Source organism: Arachis ipaensis, chromosome B6 (assembly GCF_059453495.1).
Source record: "Arachis ipaensis isolate K30076 ecotype BB chromosome B6, ASM5945349v1, whole genome shotgun sequence".
NCBI lineage: Eukaryota > Viridiplantae > Streptophyta > Magnoliopsida > Fabales > Fabaceae > Arachis > Arachis ipaensis.
The window spans coordinates 10,409,605-10,425,633 of NC_142441.1; the positions used below are offsets into that span (position 1 = coordinate 10,409,605).

Consider the following 16,029-nt stretch of genomic DNA (forward strand, 5'->3'; position numbering starts at 1 on the left):
GTAATTTCGATCTTTTTAAATATTATCGTCCCGGTCATGACAAGAAGCGCTGACGTCGTCGCGATCTACTGCCTTCTAACATTCTTCATGTATAATTGAATAATATTTGAACTCTATATATAAAAGAAAAATGTTAATTAGCAATCAAAAGTTGACAAATACTAATTGGTGAATTCTACCTAACCCCCTCAAAAATAATATTCATGGTGTGTCACATTTTAATTGGACATTATTTTAATTATAATTGAGTTATTTTGTAATTTATTATTTGAGATAAAAATGGTATAATTTCTTGAAGAGAAAATATAAATAAACAATACATACAGTGAACAATATGAATAACTCTTTAAAGAAGAAAAATAAAATTAAAATTAAAATTCAGATTTCTGTTGTAAAATAAATAAGATAGATGTACTAGATATAAAAGAAAATATGTAAATAGATAATTTTAATAATAATATTTATCACATCAATATCTCACACTAATAAAATGTATTAATATTATATGTATTAATATTTATAAACTAGCACCCACGAAGAGAGAGAAGAAAATAGACTTTATAATATTATAATATATGAAAGAAGAGAGAGATAGAAATATTTGTTATTGCTGTGTAAATGGCTTGTGATGAAGCCTTCTATTTATATTTGTGAAAGTCTAACATTCTTCAACATTATTAATTACATTCTATCTTGAGAATGTTAGCTTCTCATAGGAATGGGCATCCACGTCCCATTCTTATCACAACACTCCCCCTTGGATGCCCATTTAGGATTATGCCTCATTAAAACCTTACTAAAGAAAATCCAATGGAAAAAACTTTAGTGAAGAAAAAAGAGTACAAAATCCTTTGTGATAGGGACTGCCTCATTAAAAACCTTGTCAAGAAAAACCCAACGGGAAAAAAAACTTGACCAAGGGAAAAAGAATACAGTCTACCCCTCTTGTCGACATCATTTAATGTCTCGAAATCGGCGCATCCAAATCTCATGTACCAATCTTTCAAAGAAGAATTTTGGGAGTGACTTTGTGAATAAATCTGCCAGATTGTCATTTGAGCGGATCTGTTGAACATCAATTGTCCCTTGATTTTGAAGATCATGAGTGAAGAAGAATTTGGGAGAAATATGCTTCGTTCTATCACCTTTGATGTATCCACCCTTAAGTTGAGCAATGCATGCTGTATTATCTTCAAACAGGATAGTTGGAGCTATCTTATGATCAATCAGTCCACATGATGACAGAATATATTGAATCAGACTCCTCAACCAAAAACACTCGCGACTAGCTTTATGAATCGCCAGTATTTTGGCATGATTAGAGGATGTTGCAGCAATCGTTTGTTTTGTGGACCTCCATGATATAGTTGTACCACCATATGTGAACAGGTATCCTGTTTGAGATCTCCCTTTGTGAGGATCAGACAAGTATCCAGCATCTGCATAACCAACTAGTTGTGACTTAGATTCATAGGGATAAAACAATCCCATATCAACCGTCCCATGAAGATATCGAAAGATTTGCTTGATTCCACTCCAATGTCTTCTGGTTGGAGAGGAACTATACCTTGCTAGTAAATTCACAATAAATGATATATCAGGTCGTGTATTATTAGCAAGATACATTAGCGCTCCAATGGCACTAAGATATGGTACTTCAGGACCAAGGATATCTTCATTTTCTTCTTTAGGACGGAATTGATCCTTTTCCACATCCAAAGACCTTACGATCATTGGGGTACTTAATGGATGTGACTTATCCATATAAAATCTCTTCAAGATCTTTTCTGTGTATGTTGTTTGATGAATAAAGATCCCATTTTTTATATGCTCGATCTGCAGGACGAGACAGAATTTAGTCCTTCCAAGATCTTTCATTTCAAACTCTTCTTTTAGAGTTTTTATAATTGTTAGAATCTCTTCAGGAGTCCCAATGATATTTAAATCATCAACGTACACAGCAATTATAATGAATTTAGATGCATATTTCTTTATGAAAATACATGGACAGATATCATCATTCTTGAATCCATTTTTGGCCAGATACTCAGTAAGACGATTATACCACATTTGTCCAGATTGCTTTAGACCATATAAAGATCTTTGCAATTTGACTGAGTATAACCTTTGTGAATATTCATTGGATGGTTTAGATATATTTACTCCTTCAGGGACTTTCATATAGATATCCCGATCTAATGAGCCGTATAAGTAGGCTGTTACCACATCCATTAAATGCATATGCAGTTTATGATATGCAGATAAACTGACCAAATAACGCAATATTATCGCATCTACTACAGGGGAATACGTTTCTTCATAATCTATACCAGGCCTTTGTGAAAAACCTTGTGCCACAAGTCGGGCTTTGTAGCGCACAACTTCATTTTTCTCATTTCGTTTTCTCACAAATACCCACCGGTATCCAACAGGTTTACATCTTCAGGTGTACGGACTACAGGTCCAAAGACTCCACGTTTAGCAAGTGAGTTTAACTCAGCCTTCATGGCTTCTTTCCATTTTGGCCAATCATTCCTTTGTCGACATTCTTCGACTGATCTTTGCTCAAGATCCTTACTTTCATGCATGATATTTAATGCCACATTATATGGAAATATTTCATTGACAATTGTCTTATTTCGGTCCCATTTCTCTTATGTAAAGACATAATTTATCGAGATCTCGTCATTTTCACAATTTTCAGGTACCTGAACGTCTTCTGGCGTTATATCAGAATTTTGGACAACTACAGGTGTCTCTACTATGTCTTTTCCAACAGGAATATTATTTACCTCTTTTCTCTTTCGATAATTTTTGTCTTTGGAACCGACAGGCCTGCCACGCTTCTGGCGTGTATTTGCTTTAGTAGCTACTTGTCCTACAGGGACATCAATTCGAATTGGGGCATTTTTCGCCCTGCCACGCTTCTGGCGTGAATTTGCTTCAGTGGTTACTTGTCCTACTGGGACATCAATTCGAATTGGGGCATTTTCTGCTGGTATATAAGATTTGGTTATCCTCTTTGTATCGGAAAATGCATCAGGCAATTCATTTGCTATTCTTTGCAAATGTATAATCTTTTGAACTTCTAGTTCACATTGCCCTAATCGAGGATCTAAATGCATCAAGGATGATGCATTCCAATTAAGTTCCTTTTTAGGAAGCTTATTCTCTCCCCCTAATGTTGGAAATTTTGATTCATCAAAATGACAATCTGCAAACCGGGCTTTAAATACATCTCCGGTTTGTATCTCAAGATACCTCACTATAGAGGGAGAATCATATCCAACATATATCTCCAATTTTCTTTGGGGTCCCATTTTAGTACGATTAGGTAGTGCAATGGGAACATATATCGCACACCCAAATATTCTTAAATGGGAGACATTTGGCTGCTGGCCAAAAACTAATTGCATAGGAGAGAACTGATGGTAACTCGTTGGCCTCAAACGAATAAGTGCTGCGGCATGTAAAATAGCATGCCCCAAACCGAGGTTGGGAGATTTGTTCTCATAAGCAAGGGTCTAGCAATTAATTGGAGGCGCTTAATAAGTGATTCTGCTAACCCATTTTGTGTGTGAACATAAGCTACTGGATGTTCAACACTTATTCCATTAGCCATACAATAAGCATCAAAAGCTTGGGAAGTAAATTCACGAGCATTATCAAGACGAATTGCTTTGATTGGATTTTCTGAAAATTGTGCTTTTAATAGAATAATTTGAGCCAGTAATCTCGCAAACGCCAGGTTGCGAGATGATAATAAGCACACATGTGACCATCTCGAAGATGCGTCTATCAGGACCATAAAATATCTAAAAGATCCACATGGTGGATGAATAGGTCCATATATATCACCTTGAATCCTTTCTAGGAATTCAGGGGACTCAAATCCAATCTTTACTGGTGATGGCCTTAAAATTAACTTTTCCTGAGAACATGCAGCATAACAAAATTCACTAGTTTTAAGAATCTTCTGGTTCTTTAGTGAATGTCCATGAGAGTTTACAATAATTCTCCTCATCATGGTTGTTCCCGGATGACCCAATCTATCATGCCAAGTTATGAATTCATTTGGGCTAGTAAACTTCTGGTTTACAATGACATGTGATTCAATTGCACTAATCTTGGTATAATACAACCTAGATGAAAGTGAGGGTAATTTTTCTAATATAACTTTCTTATTTGAATCATGAGTTGTGATACATAAGTACTCATGATTTTCCTCATTCATAATCTCAATATGATATCCATTTCGGCGAATATCTTTAAAACTCAACAAGTTTCTTCGAGACTTGGTAGACAATAGTGCATTATTTATTATGAATTTTATTCCTCCAGGAAACAAAATTATAGCTCTTCCGGAGCCTTCTATCACATTGCCCGAGCCAATAATAGTATTAACATATTCTTCTTTTGGCACAAGATGGGTAAAATATATATCACTTTTAAGAATAGTGTGCGAATTTGCACTATCCGCAAGGCATACATCTTCATTACATATCCTTGTCATTCTCTTCAAAGACAAATAATAATAAAATGAGTAGTATGCACAGTTAAATTGAATACTTGATCGGAATTATTTTTCTAAGAAATACTGCACATAAAATAATGTCATATACTAAAATTTTATTTTAAAAACATGACATATTTATTGATTTCAAAATTCATAAACATTGATATTTCATTATTTATATACATTACATTTGAAACTTAAATACATGGAAAATAAAACTTAACAATAAGTTATTTACATTATTTATTTACATAGATACTTCACAATTCCACATATTAAAATATTCCATCATTGATCAAATGACCAATATTTCCTTCAAGATCCTCAAAGAAATCAGATACATCATAATGAGTGGTGGAATTCTCAGCATCATTTGAAACAAAATTTGTTTCCTTTCCTTTGTCATCCTTTTTCAAAGATGCCTGGTAAAGATCGACTAGGTGCCTTGGGGTTAGGGGTGGTAAAACGGGTCAAACCCATCGGGCCGATCCGCTAAACCCGCTAAAAAAGGCAGGTCGGGCTAGGATTTGGATCCCGCCAAATTAAAAAAATCTGCCAAACCCGCACCGCCAAATTGGCGGGTTTTGGCGGGCGGGGCGGGCCGGTCCGTCGGGCCAAAGATTTTTATTTTTCTTTTTTTATTAAATAAAAAAGTGATTACTATTATAAAACTAATAATTATAAAATTTTTAAACACTTTTTTTTTTCATTTTTTGTTTTAATTCTTCTTTTAGTTATTAACTTTATTTATTTTATTTTACAATTTCGTATATATGCTCAAATTATGTGACTTATTTTTTAAAATAAAGATGATTCTATTGACAAATATTATTTTGAACAATTTTATTGAAGTTAAAAATAAAAAAAATATATAGTAAAAAATTATATTATAATTTGACTATTTTTTATTTGTATTTGATTTTTTAATTATTATTTTTTAGTTAATTTTAATAAATTTTATTTTTCAAAAAAAAAAGAGTCAAGCGGGCTAGCATTTTGAACCCATTTTAATTGGCGGGGCGGGGCGGGCCTAATCGGGGCGGGGCGGGTTGGGGCGGGCCAACCCGCTTTGCCACCCCTACTTGGGGTACGACAGGTACGTGACCAATGGCCCTTTCCACCACAATGGAAATACTTATCCTCTGTTGATTTATTCTGCCCAATATTTCTTTCTTTATCCCACTTCTGGTGAGATCCTCTCTTTTGAATATAATTCTTTTTCCTTCCATAATTTTTCTTGTTATTAAAACCTTGCCATTTACCTCTTCTGGGATAATTTGCCGCATTTACTTCAGGAAATGGGGCGGCGCCAGCTGGGCACGCTTCATGATTTTTCAAGAGCAACTCATTGTTGCGTTCAGCAACAAGAAGGCAAGAAATTAACTCAGAATATTTTTTAAATCCTTTTTCTCGATACTGCTGCTGCAGGAGCACATTCGAGGCATGGAAGGTTGAGAAAGTTTTCTCCAACATATCATGATCAGTTATCTTTTTCCCACATAATTTCATTCGTGAGGTGATACGAAACATTGCAGAATTATATTCATTTATGGATTTAAAATCCTGCAGACGCAAGTGCGTCCATTCATATCGGGCTTGAGGAAGTATCACCGTTTTTTGATGATTGTATCTTTTTTCAAGGTCTTTCCAAAGATCTGCAGGATCTTTTAATGTGAGATATTCATTTTTCAATCCCTCGTCAAGATGACGACGAAGAAAAACCATGGCTTTGGCTTTATCTTTCTGGGATGCATTATTTTCAGCCTTAATGGTATCTCCAAGATCCATTGAATCAAGATGGATTTCAGCATCTAGTATCCATGATAAATAATTGTTTCCAGATATAGCAAGAGCATTGAATTCAAGATGAGAGAGTTTCGACATAATGAAAATTTGTTACCTGAGTCTTCCTAAAATTTGATCAGAGTCTCGTCCTGATAACGTGTTGTAAAATAAATAAGGTAGATGTACTAGATATAAAAGAAAATATGTAAATAGATAATTTTATAATAATATTCACCACATCAATATCTCACACTAATAAAATGTATTAATATTATATGTATTAATATTTATAAACTAGCACCCACGAAGAGAGAGAAGAAAATAGACTTTATAATATTATAATATATGAAAGAAGAGAGAGGTAGGAATATTTGTTATTGCTGTGTAAATGGCTTGTGATCAAGCCTTCTATTTATACTTGTGAAAGTCTAACATTCTTCAACATTATTAATTACATTCTATCTTGAGAATGTTAGCTTCTCATAGGAATGGGCATCCACGTCCCATTCTTATCACAACAATTTATAATTAATTAAATAATTATTAACAGATTTTGAAATTTAAAAAATTAAAATTAACACCTAAACACGTTCATATTACATATAGTTATTCCTAATCCCGCCACAACCACGCTTTCGCGCTAGTTGCTCTCACATCCACTAGCATCCTTTACTAGTGTCGATCTCTCCCTCTCTAGACACAGTCGTCGCCTCCAAACTCTTATCGTCGTAGCTCCTTCAACTACAGTTCCATTCATTGCCATCGTTGCTTCACAAACACCCTTATTAATGTGTTTGGGATTGTATACGTGGCGTTGCTAATGCTGCCTCGTAATCTTTGGGTGGGGCTGTTGCTGTCTTGTTGTCGTCATCCTTCTATTGCTATGTTCTCCTTTTTCTCCTTTTTTTATTCTTCTTTCTTTTTTTCGAATGTGAATGTTCATTTTATTAGATTAGGTATGTAAATGATTATTTTTATTATAAACCAAAAATTTGATGAAGAAAAAAATCCGTGACGTTGAGGACTTGAGGCTAACTGATGAGAGAGAAACCAACGGTGAAATTAAAATTAATATTTTAATTAGATAAATAATTATTAACAGATTTTAAAATTTAAAAATCAACCATTTAAAATTTAAAATTTCGAAATCAGTAAAGTGGCAGATGGTTAAAATCTGAAAAAATAAGATAAAAGAATTAACTCATTATTCACGTTGTCTATTCTCTCGGAACCGTTTTCGAAATATCATATTTTATAGGATTTGATCTGCATTTTGTAAAGTTTACGCTTTTACGGGCTAACGTGAACATAACATAAACTTGAAGGGCGAACGTAGAATTAAGCAAGAAAAAAGCGAGATGGGCTGAGACTGAGAGCCTTGGGCCGCACCCCTAAGGAGACATAGGGTTTCACTCTCACAAGTCACAACTCATGTCTTTCTCGTTCTGCTGTTTCTCAAATCAAATTATCTCTCGCACACGCACCGGCTACCACCATCTCTTACCTTTCGTTTCATGCATTTTCGATAATCTCATCTCTTAGCTGTTTTCTTTTCTCTGAGTCTTCTTTCTCCACCATCCACATAGGTGGCGACCAAACTCCAAACCACGGGCGGAAGCCACTCTCTCTAGCGGCCACCAGGTTCCAATTTCACTTTCTCCTTTATGTTATTGTTGTTGTTGTTAAGAAGTAGTTAGAATTTGATGTAATTGATAGGTTTTCTAACGCTTCGGTTGAGATTATTATGGTGTGAAAAATATTATCGGTTATTGTGTTCTTCGTAAGAAATAATAAATTAAGCCATGATTTATCTATTTTTTTAATTAAACGATGCGGATTTCAGTATTGCTGTGTTTTGTGTGGGAATGCAGGAGTTCAATATAGATAAGGCCTTGTAATGGCAAATAGAGCTGATCCTGATATTGACGACGATTTGCGTGATCTTTACAAGGAGTACACTGGTCCTCTGGGATCTGCTCCTACCAATACGCAAGATAGGGAAAAATCAAACAAAAGGTCTCATGCTGGTTCAGATGAAGAGGAGGAGCCACGGGACCCTAATGCTGTTCCAACCGATTTCACCAGCCGAGAGGCTAAGGTTTGGGAGGCTAAGTCAAAGGCTACTGAGAGGAATTGGAAGAAAAGGAAAGAAGAGGAAATGATCTGCAAACTTTGTGGAGAATCAGGGCATTTCACTCAGGTATGTATCACAGCTCCTACTGCGGCTTTTGTTTCGGGTTGTAACCCCTTTGCAAACATTCACGCTTCTGTATTGTGAATTCTATTGATGATATATAAGGTGTTGCTAGTTGAGTATAATATCATTAACGTCTCATAATTATTTTGGTTGAATATCATTTTTCTTGATAACATAGGGTTGTCCGACTACTCTTGGAGCAAACCGCAAGTCTCAAGATTTCTTTGAAAGGATACCCGCAAGGGATAAAAATGTAAGAGCGCTTTTCACAGAGAAAGTTCTAAACAAGATTGAAAGGGAAATTGGCTGCAAAATTAAGATGGATGAGAAATTTATTATTGTCAGTGGTAAGGATAGATTAATTTTGGCAAAAGGTGTTGATGCGGTACACAAGATTAGAGAGGAGGGTGAACAAAGAGGAACTTCTAGTTCTCACATGGCCAGGTCAAGGTCTCCTGAGCAAAGTCCTGTTGGTGCTCGGTTTCAACGATCTGAGCCCCAGAGGTCTCATTCTGGACCGCGAAATGCATCTCAGTTTCAACAAAGGTTTGGTAGGCAAGAGAGAGCTGTTGAAGACCGCGTGCGAGAGGACATGCAAAAGTTTGCAAGAGGTTCTCCACAAGGTAGGGACAGCATAGGATATGTTTACGGCATCCTTAGAAAGCTGGTAATCTCATGTTCGTAGCTTGTTAGGATTCTGTACAATTCTATTATTTTGAGTAAACTTTGCACAGAAATGGCCAGCATTGTAATGATGTTGCTATTGCTTGTAATTTACTTGCAGCAAGAGGTAAGTTCTTAGCTTTCAAGCATTATCACCGTCCTGAAGGGTTGCCTCCATTACGAACATATTTACTGAAAGGATTGGCTCCCATGGTTTCACTATGCGAATATAAAGATAATTTTTGCATTAAAGCTATGTTAGCATCTTGAATCAAGTGCAATTTGTTGAATTAAAGCAAACCATCTATGTTGGCATCCTGAATCAAGTGCTTAACATACTCTTCATTTCGTGAAGCTTATGGTAATAGTGGAGCAAGAGGTCGGTCAAGCCATTCAAGATCTCCAAGACAGCCCCCTTACACAGGGAACTCATATAATTCAATTGATGGCCGCAATCAGAACATAGGATCTTATAGGAATGATGGGTGGGATTCTCACAGAAGAGAATCTGCAGGGATCCAACCCAGTCATCAGTTTGATTATAGCACTTCCCCCAAGACTTTAGAAGAATTAGAGTTGGAGTATAAGAAAGAGGCAACTGAGCTAATGAAAAACCGTGACAGGGAAGAAGATGAAGAAAATTTCAAGCATCGTGAGGTATGATCATTTATCATTCATGTTTTTACCACAGCTTGAGTCATAATTAACAATCGTCATTCTTGCATAAGCCATGCTGGTTCTATCAAATGTAATGTTACTTGTTTGCTAATTTGTTCGTATATGATGCTGCGAATACTTGAACAGTCATACTTAAAAATGTGTTTGTCAGGAATCACTTTAACTGAATGCAAATGTAGTCTTGTTCCTTATTATGATTTTCTAATTTTCAGTAAAAATAATATAATCAAGCACCTTGGCTTTTATTGCAAGTTTTTCTGGTATTTTATATATTGGATTTTTTACCGAGGAAAAGAAAAACCAGCCGATGTTGTAGTTAAGCTTGTAATTATCTGTTGTCTTATCCACTAGAGCTCTATTTCCAAAATGAGTTTTATATTTATCAAAATACTGGTCTGATGTTTACCTACTGCTACTTTATGATTGCTAATATTATGTTTACTGCTGGAAAGGCTGTTCGAGACTTGAGGGAGAACTACATGAACAAAGTTGCTATGTTAAGGGTCTCACATGCTAAACAATGGGAAGAGTTTCTTCAGCTTGAAGCCCACAGGCATCAACAGCACACAATCCAACAAATCCCTTCTGGTTTTGGCAGTTATAAGCAGCAGAATTTCACCGAATATGATGGTTCTGCTGTCAATCCTCACTATGCTGGGCCCAACTTACCCTTGGAATCGAGGAACAGGTTCTCAGACATGGAGAATTATCCTACCAGGCCTCATGATAATTTTGGTGAATTTCAGAGGCGTGGTGGAGATTTTGCAAAAGCTTTCAACAGATATTAAAATGTTATATGTGAATGAAGTGGTGAGTTGTTCAATTGATTGGTCTTGCAAACCTGCTAAAAACTTGAATTTTAGTTTATTGGCCTTCATTAGTGGGTTCCTTTCTTAATTGTACAGTTGGGTAACTCCTTGTGGTATTATTTTGAACCTCATACCTCAGATATGAATCTTGACCTGGAGTCTGAGTATATTTAATTCTTCTTGTATATATTAGTCTTCTGTACTCAGTGTACTATATTCGGTTGACCAAGCTGTTTGCTATAGTGGATACTGCAGATTCTTTTTTTCTTGCGTAAACCTTAATGTCACTCCAAAAATTTTCAGGGTCCAGCTTGATGGAGAAAAGTATAATGCATGGGGAGGCCAAGGTAGGTAAGTATGTTGAATAAACGGTAGGGTTAGAATGGGACATGCAGTGTGGTTGATGAATTCAGTTACCTGGTAAATTAGTTTTGTCAGGACTTCAATGGAATATTTTGTTATCCGAAACTGGTAATGTGGTACTGCTTTTCCGCCTGGTTATTGTTGTGTAGACATACTCTGTGTTCAGTAGTAACATTGATTTTGGTAGAACGAGGTTCATGCGTATATTGTACTATTAGAGAATGCTTATTGGGGTTTAGCTTCTCTAGGTGTATGTTGGTTGGCTCTTGCTACAAAATTATTCAGGGTTCTCATTGGTATTTGGTTGATATCTACAACGCAGTTTCCTCGCAATATTAAGATTTGTCGGTTAGATGGATTGATTTTGTTTTTCAACTATGAGACAATTCACTTATATAAAATTCATCAATTGGAATTGACATTTTCATATATGTTTCAAGTAGTATTAATCTCCCAACAAAAAATCAGGCGATGGATAAATCTTTTAACATGTACTTGACAATTTTATTTTCATTCCCCCTTTACAAATAGAAGTTATATAGATTAGTTTGTAGTTTTATGTTTTTTCCCCCCTCAGTTTTATGTTAGTTACAAAATTATTAGCTATGTAGCATGAGTTTACTAGTACAAGGTCTTGCTGGAACAGCATAAGAGATATAGTTACGCAACAATTATTTCCTCTCGCTCAAATCGTATACTACATTAAACTACTAATACGTGGTCTAATATTGTGAGACTTAAATAAGTTAATAAAATGCCATTACACTGATAAGACAAATAAAGAAGCGGGGTGGGGAGATTGGACCGACCAAATTACAACATTACCAATAATGAAAATTTAAAAAATTTATATATATTAAATGTACTAAAAACATCAATTTTTATCATTTTAATATTTTTCACTTTCGTATTTGCAATTTTAGTAAATGTGTAATTGTCCACAAATTTCAATTCCTCTAGTTAGGTCATACGAGTTGTGAATCCCAAACGATGTTAAGCTCTTGAATTTCTTCAAGGTCAAATTAGCATTTTGGGAATAACATTGAATGAAATTGAATTCCACAAATTCTCTGCACAATTTACGAATATAGTCGCCGGATATTATATATATATATACACTCCCGTACCATTGATTCGGCGAACGTAAAGGCTGGAAAAACCAGTAGTAAGCAATGCATATTGGGCAGGGCCACACTGCCACCAATCTTGAAATTTATAAGTTTTGCTCTATTCACGAATTCACATTACGAGATCATGCAAGCCCATCTCGTCCTTGTTAGTTGTTACTATTTACTAAAAGATAATCTCATGGTATCCCTTTGCCACGATAACTATTTCTCAATATTTATGACGGGCTTCTACCTCCAAGAAATTTTTTTTTAAAGAATAATAAAAAGTTTATAACGAATGTTATAAAATCTAAAGCATCACTAGTTTTATAGACTCCTACATATGACGTATGTAATATATATTAAATTAAACTTTAAAAAATTTTAAATCAGATATTCAGATTTTTAACAAATTTTATCATTCTAAAAATTCTCGAATTGTATTTATCATTATGTAAGAAAAATTAGTTTGTTTTATACAATATAATTTAAAAATTTAATTATTTTATAATAAAATTATTATGAATTTATATCTAATACGCATATTAAAAATTTTACTGAGTCATAAAGTTTTGATAAGTATACTTTAAAGATTTTTAGAATAATAAAATATTAAAAATTTAAGGTATCTAAGATAAAATATTTTAAAAATTGATTGACATGTTTACTGTTTACAACATAATAATAATAATAATAATAATAATAATAATAATAATAATAATAATAATAATAATAATAAATTAGTCAATAAAAAAAAATGGCAATTCAGATCAATTTGAACTGACCTGTCCTATCAAAATAGGACAGGTTTTTTCAACGGTTGATTGAATATATAGCGAGTTTGGATAAAATCTGCTTATTTTTGTTTGGATATAGGAAAGGTGTGGGTAATGGTCTCTCCGCTCCATTACCTGTCTTGTCATGTATATATATGTTAATTATGTGTGTTAATTATGTGTAAAATGTATTTAATTTTTATATGTTATGTACTATTGTGAATAATTTAGAATTATCTTTATACTTATTTATGCTTCTGAAGTACTTCATCATGTTTGGAACTTTATTAATTAGTTGTTTCACTCAATTATTTGGTACTTTTGGACGGAATGTCGAATTGAGCTTGTATCAAGATCTCAATTCGAGAAGCAAAAACGACTTTACTAAAAAAGAGGGAGCCCGACCCGAGAATTACTTAGTAATAATGTCAAAAGAAATTGCGTCGAAACACTAGTGGCAATTTACGATGAATAAAGGAAGATGAATAAATAAATAAGTAAAGAAAAGTTTTGAATAAATGAAAAGTGCAAAACTAAGTTTCAAGGAAACAGAATAACAACACAAAACATAAAGAACTTAAAGAAAATGGATTAAACATAAAACAAAAGAAAATAAATTAGAAGTTGACTTCTAATGCTCACATGCACTTACATTCTATGCTCTACTGTTGTGTCACTGAGACTGAGATTTTTTATGAGTTTGTGTGATGATCTATTGTTGTTTATTGAAGTCTCCTTTTCTCTTTTGAATTTCTTTTAGGTTTAATTACTCTGTTAGTCCCTATAGTTTCGCGAAATTTTCAATTAGGTCCCTATACTTTTTTTCCTTTTAATTGGGTCCCTATACATTTTTTTTCAATTTAGTCCCTCTTAATGTTAAACGTTAAAAAAATGTTAGTAAATTGTGAAATTACTTGTATACCCTTAGGGACCAAATTGAAAAGAAAAAAAATATAAGGACCTAATTGAAAATCCGGTAAAACCATAAATATTCAATGAAAGATATTTTTATAATAATCCTCATTCATTGATTCTACAACATGAAAGATATTCCTATAATTTCTTTTATTTTGTCACTATCATTTTTTTGCTTATTTATATATAAATTGTATCAAAAATATCTTTTTTTATTTTTAAAATACCTTATCTTAAGAACATAAAAAAAAAAGAATGGATAAAATAAAATAGAAATAATAATAATAAATATATATAAAATTCAGTTCCATCCTTTAATTATTCATTATGATAATATAATATTACATTTGGCTCAATATAAAAGAAAGGGAATGCAGCTCCAAGGCCATCTCTAACCAAGTATGGTATAGGCTTGGCAATTATATGATCTAGCTTTGACATCAACATATTTTTTAGTACTAGAACATGAAAATTCAACCGAGTCTAGCATATAATAAAAGCCTTAGTTCAAACAGAATTCATATTTAGATATTATTCGACCAGTTCGCAGCACTTCCAACCCTTGACATGCCAGTTGATTCCTTCTTAGCCTCATCCATTTTAAAAGTTGCAGCACACACCTGACCAGAACTGTCAACTCTTGGGATAGACTTCAGCTCATTAAGTGGATGCTCAAAATTGCTCAAACCTCCGGATGTTGTAAAGAAAAATCCTAAACAAGCAGCAATACAAGTTATTTTTTGCCGCATGATGTATAATTTGGAATAATAAGAGAACCTTAAAATGGGAAAGATATTGCAAAGTAAACCATAAAAAACAAAGGTGGGTGAGGAAAAAGAAAATATCTATGTACCTACATTTTCCATTCTTGGGTTACCAACTCTTAATTCCTTTCTTCCCCGAGTAAGGATATTGATATAGCATTCTAGAATTCCTAAACATCCTTCTAAATGCTAAATGAAATAAGAAGTATATAATTTCAATGTTCTGAAAATTTTAAAAGCCAATAGGTTTTTCTATCATTTAGTTAAGATGCTTAAAAGGAACCATTAGGAGGATAAATAATTTCTCTTCTTCCCCTTAATTCACTTTTCGCGAGCATATCTTTAAAACGTGAATTCTCACAAAAAATACTCAGCACAGCAGGCACAAAACAGTCACCAATTTTTCACATAAAATCATTTTAATATTACCTTTAAAAATGGTGCATAAGATGTCCCATAGCTCTTAGTTACAACCTCTTTCTCATCTGCAAGAACAAGATTTCCATTAGCATCAGCTCCCCAAAAGAAGGGAACACACCCATCAGCATCTTGAGAAAGAGCAGGAAGATGCATTGTATCCCAGGGTATAGTCATATAAAAGCAAATTACTGGCAAATAAATATGAGAGCAAAATAAATAGACCAAGGATTACTCACTGCAACAATAAACACGGTTTTAGAACCACTATCAAATGGAATAAACGCAAATTTGCCTTGAAAATCTCTCACGACCTGAGCAGCAGGATAGGAACCATGATCTCTGAGAGTCCTGTATGCCTCTATGACAATGATCAATTAAACTCATAATCAATTAATTATAGATAAAATACATAGTCAGAACTCATAATCAATTCAACTCTCTCAAAGGCATTTAATCAAACACCTTATCTCCAATCTCACCTCTTTCCTTATTTCTAATAAAGCAGCATCATCCCAGCAACAACAAACAACAATCAACAATCAACAATAAACAAAATTTATCATCAGCAAAAAATTAATTTATATGTCAATTCACTAATTAACAAAATTTCTGTACATAAATATTCATTTTGTAAATCCTAAATTACTATATCAAAACAATTCAGAAATCAATTCAAAAATTAGGTACTCAACCAATGCCATATTTTTTGAAAATTAAAATTAGCATGAACATGTTACATCAAGTTTTAAAAGCTGGAAAAAAAATAAATGTTATATGTTACCTGTTTTGTGACAGATCGAGTACAGGGAGATCGAGGAGAGGCGCAGCACGGAGACGAGAGGCCAGACGAGAGGTCAGGCGCGGCGAGGCTCGGTGCGGTGCGGTGCAGCGACGTTAGGCAAGGCAAAGCACCGGGAGGGACGGTGACGGATTAGATGGGAAAATAGCACAGAAGACCTCCGAACAGAATAACGCAGAACAAACCAACGTAGAGATAAGGAGGCGACGGACGGCCGACCACCAAGCGTCCGCTG

General features: G+C 34.1%; 2 protein-coding genes across 2 annotated transcripts; one reads left to right on the forward strand and one right to left on the reverse strand.

The window, feature by feature from the left end:
• The first annotated feature begins 7,585 nt into the window (after nucleotides 1–7,585).
• Nucleotides 7,586–11,344, forward strand: LOC107646057 (Zinc knuckle (CCHC-type) family protein). Its single transcript, XM_016350251.3, has 6 exons — nucleotides 7,586–7,942; nucleotides 8,173–8,501; nucleotides 8,677–9,121; nucleotides 9,517–9,818; nucleotides 10,292–10,649; nucleotides 10,952–11,344. Exons 2-5 carry the CDS (start codon nucleotides 8,199–8,201, stop codon nucleotides 10,625–10,627), a joined length of 1,386 nt encoding a protein of 461 aa, XP_016205737.1. The 5' UTR covers nucleotides 7,586–7,942; nucleotides 8,173–8,198; the 3' UTR covers nucleotides 10,628–10,649; nucleotides 10,952–11,344.
• A 2,991-nt stretch (nucleotides 11,345–14,335) lies between these two features.
• Nucleotides 14,336–15,148, reverse strand: LOC107646058 (uncharacterized). Its single transcript, XM_088490393.1, has 3 exons — nucleotides 15,005–15,148; nucleotides 14,665–14,764; nucleotides 14,336–14,523 (listed from the first exon to the last, which is right to left on the reverse strand). The coding sequence occupies exons 1-3, from the start codon at nucleotides 15,146–15,148 to the stop codon at nucleotides 14,336–14,338; spliced, it is 432 nt and encodes a 143-aa protein (XP_088346519.1).
• Nucleotides 15,149–16,029: the final 881 nt, after the last annotated feature.

Coding starts and splice junctions, on each gene's coding strand:
- LOC107646057 (XM_016350251.3), top strand. CDS start 8,199: ATGGCAAATAGAGCTGATCCTGATATTGACGACGATTTGCGTGATCTT. Junction 8,502..8,676: donor AATCAGGGCATTTCACTCAG/GTATGTATCACA, acceptor TTGATAACATAG/GGTTGTCCGACTACTCTTGG. Junction 9,819..10,291: donor AAAATTTCAAGCATCGTGAG/GTATGATCATTT, acceptor ACTGCTGGAAAG/GCTGTTCGAGACTTGAGGGA.
- LOC107646058 (XM_088490393.1), bottom strand. CDS start 15,148: ATGCATCTTCCTGCTCTTTCTCAAGATGCTGATGGGTGTGTTCCCTTC. Junction 14,765..15,004: donor CTTATGCACCATTTTTAAAG/GTAATATTAAAA, acceptor TATTTCATTTAG/CATTTAGAAGGATGTTTAGG. Junction 14,524..14,664: donor CCCAAGAATGGAAAATGTAG/GTACATAGATAT, acceptor CTGCTTGTTTAG/GATTTTTCTTTACAACATCC.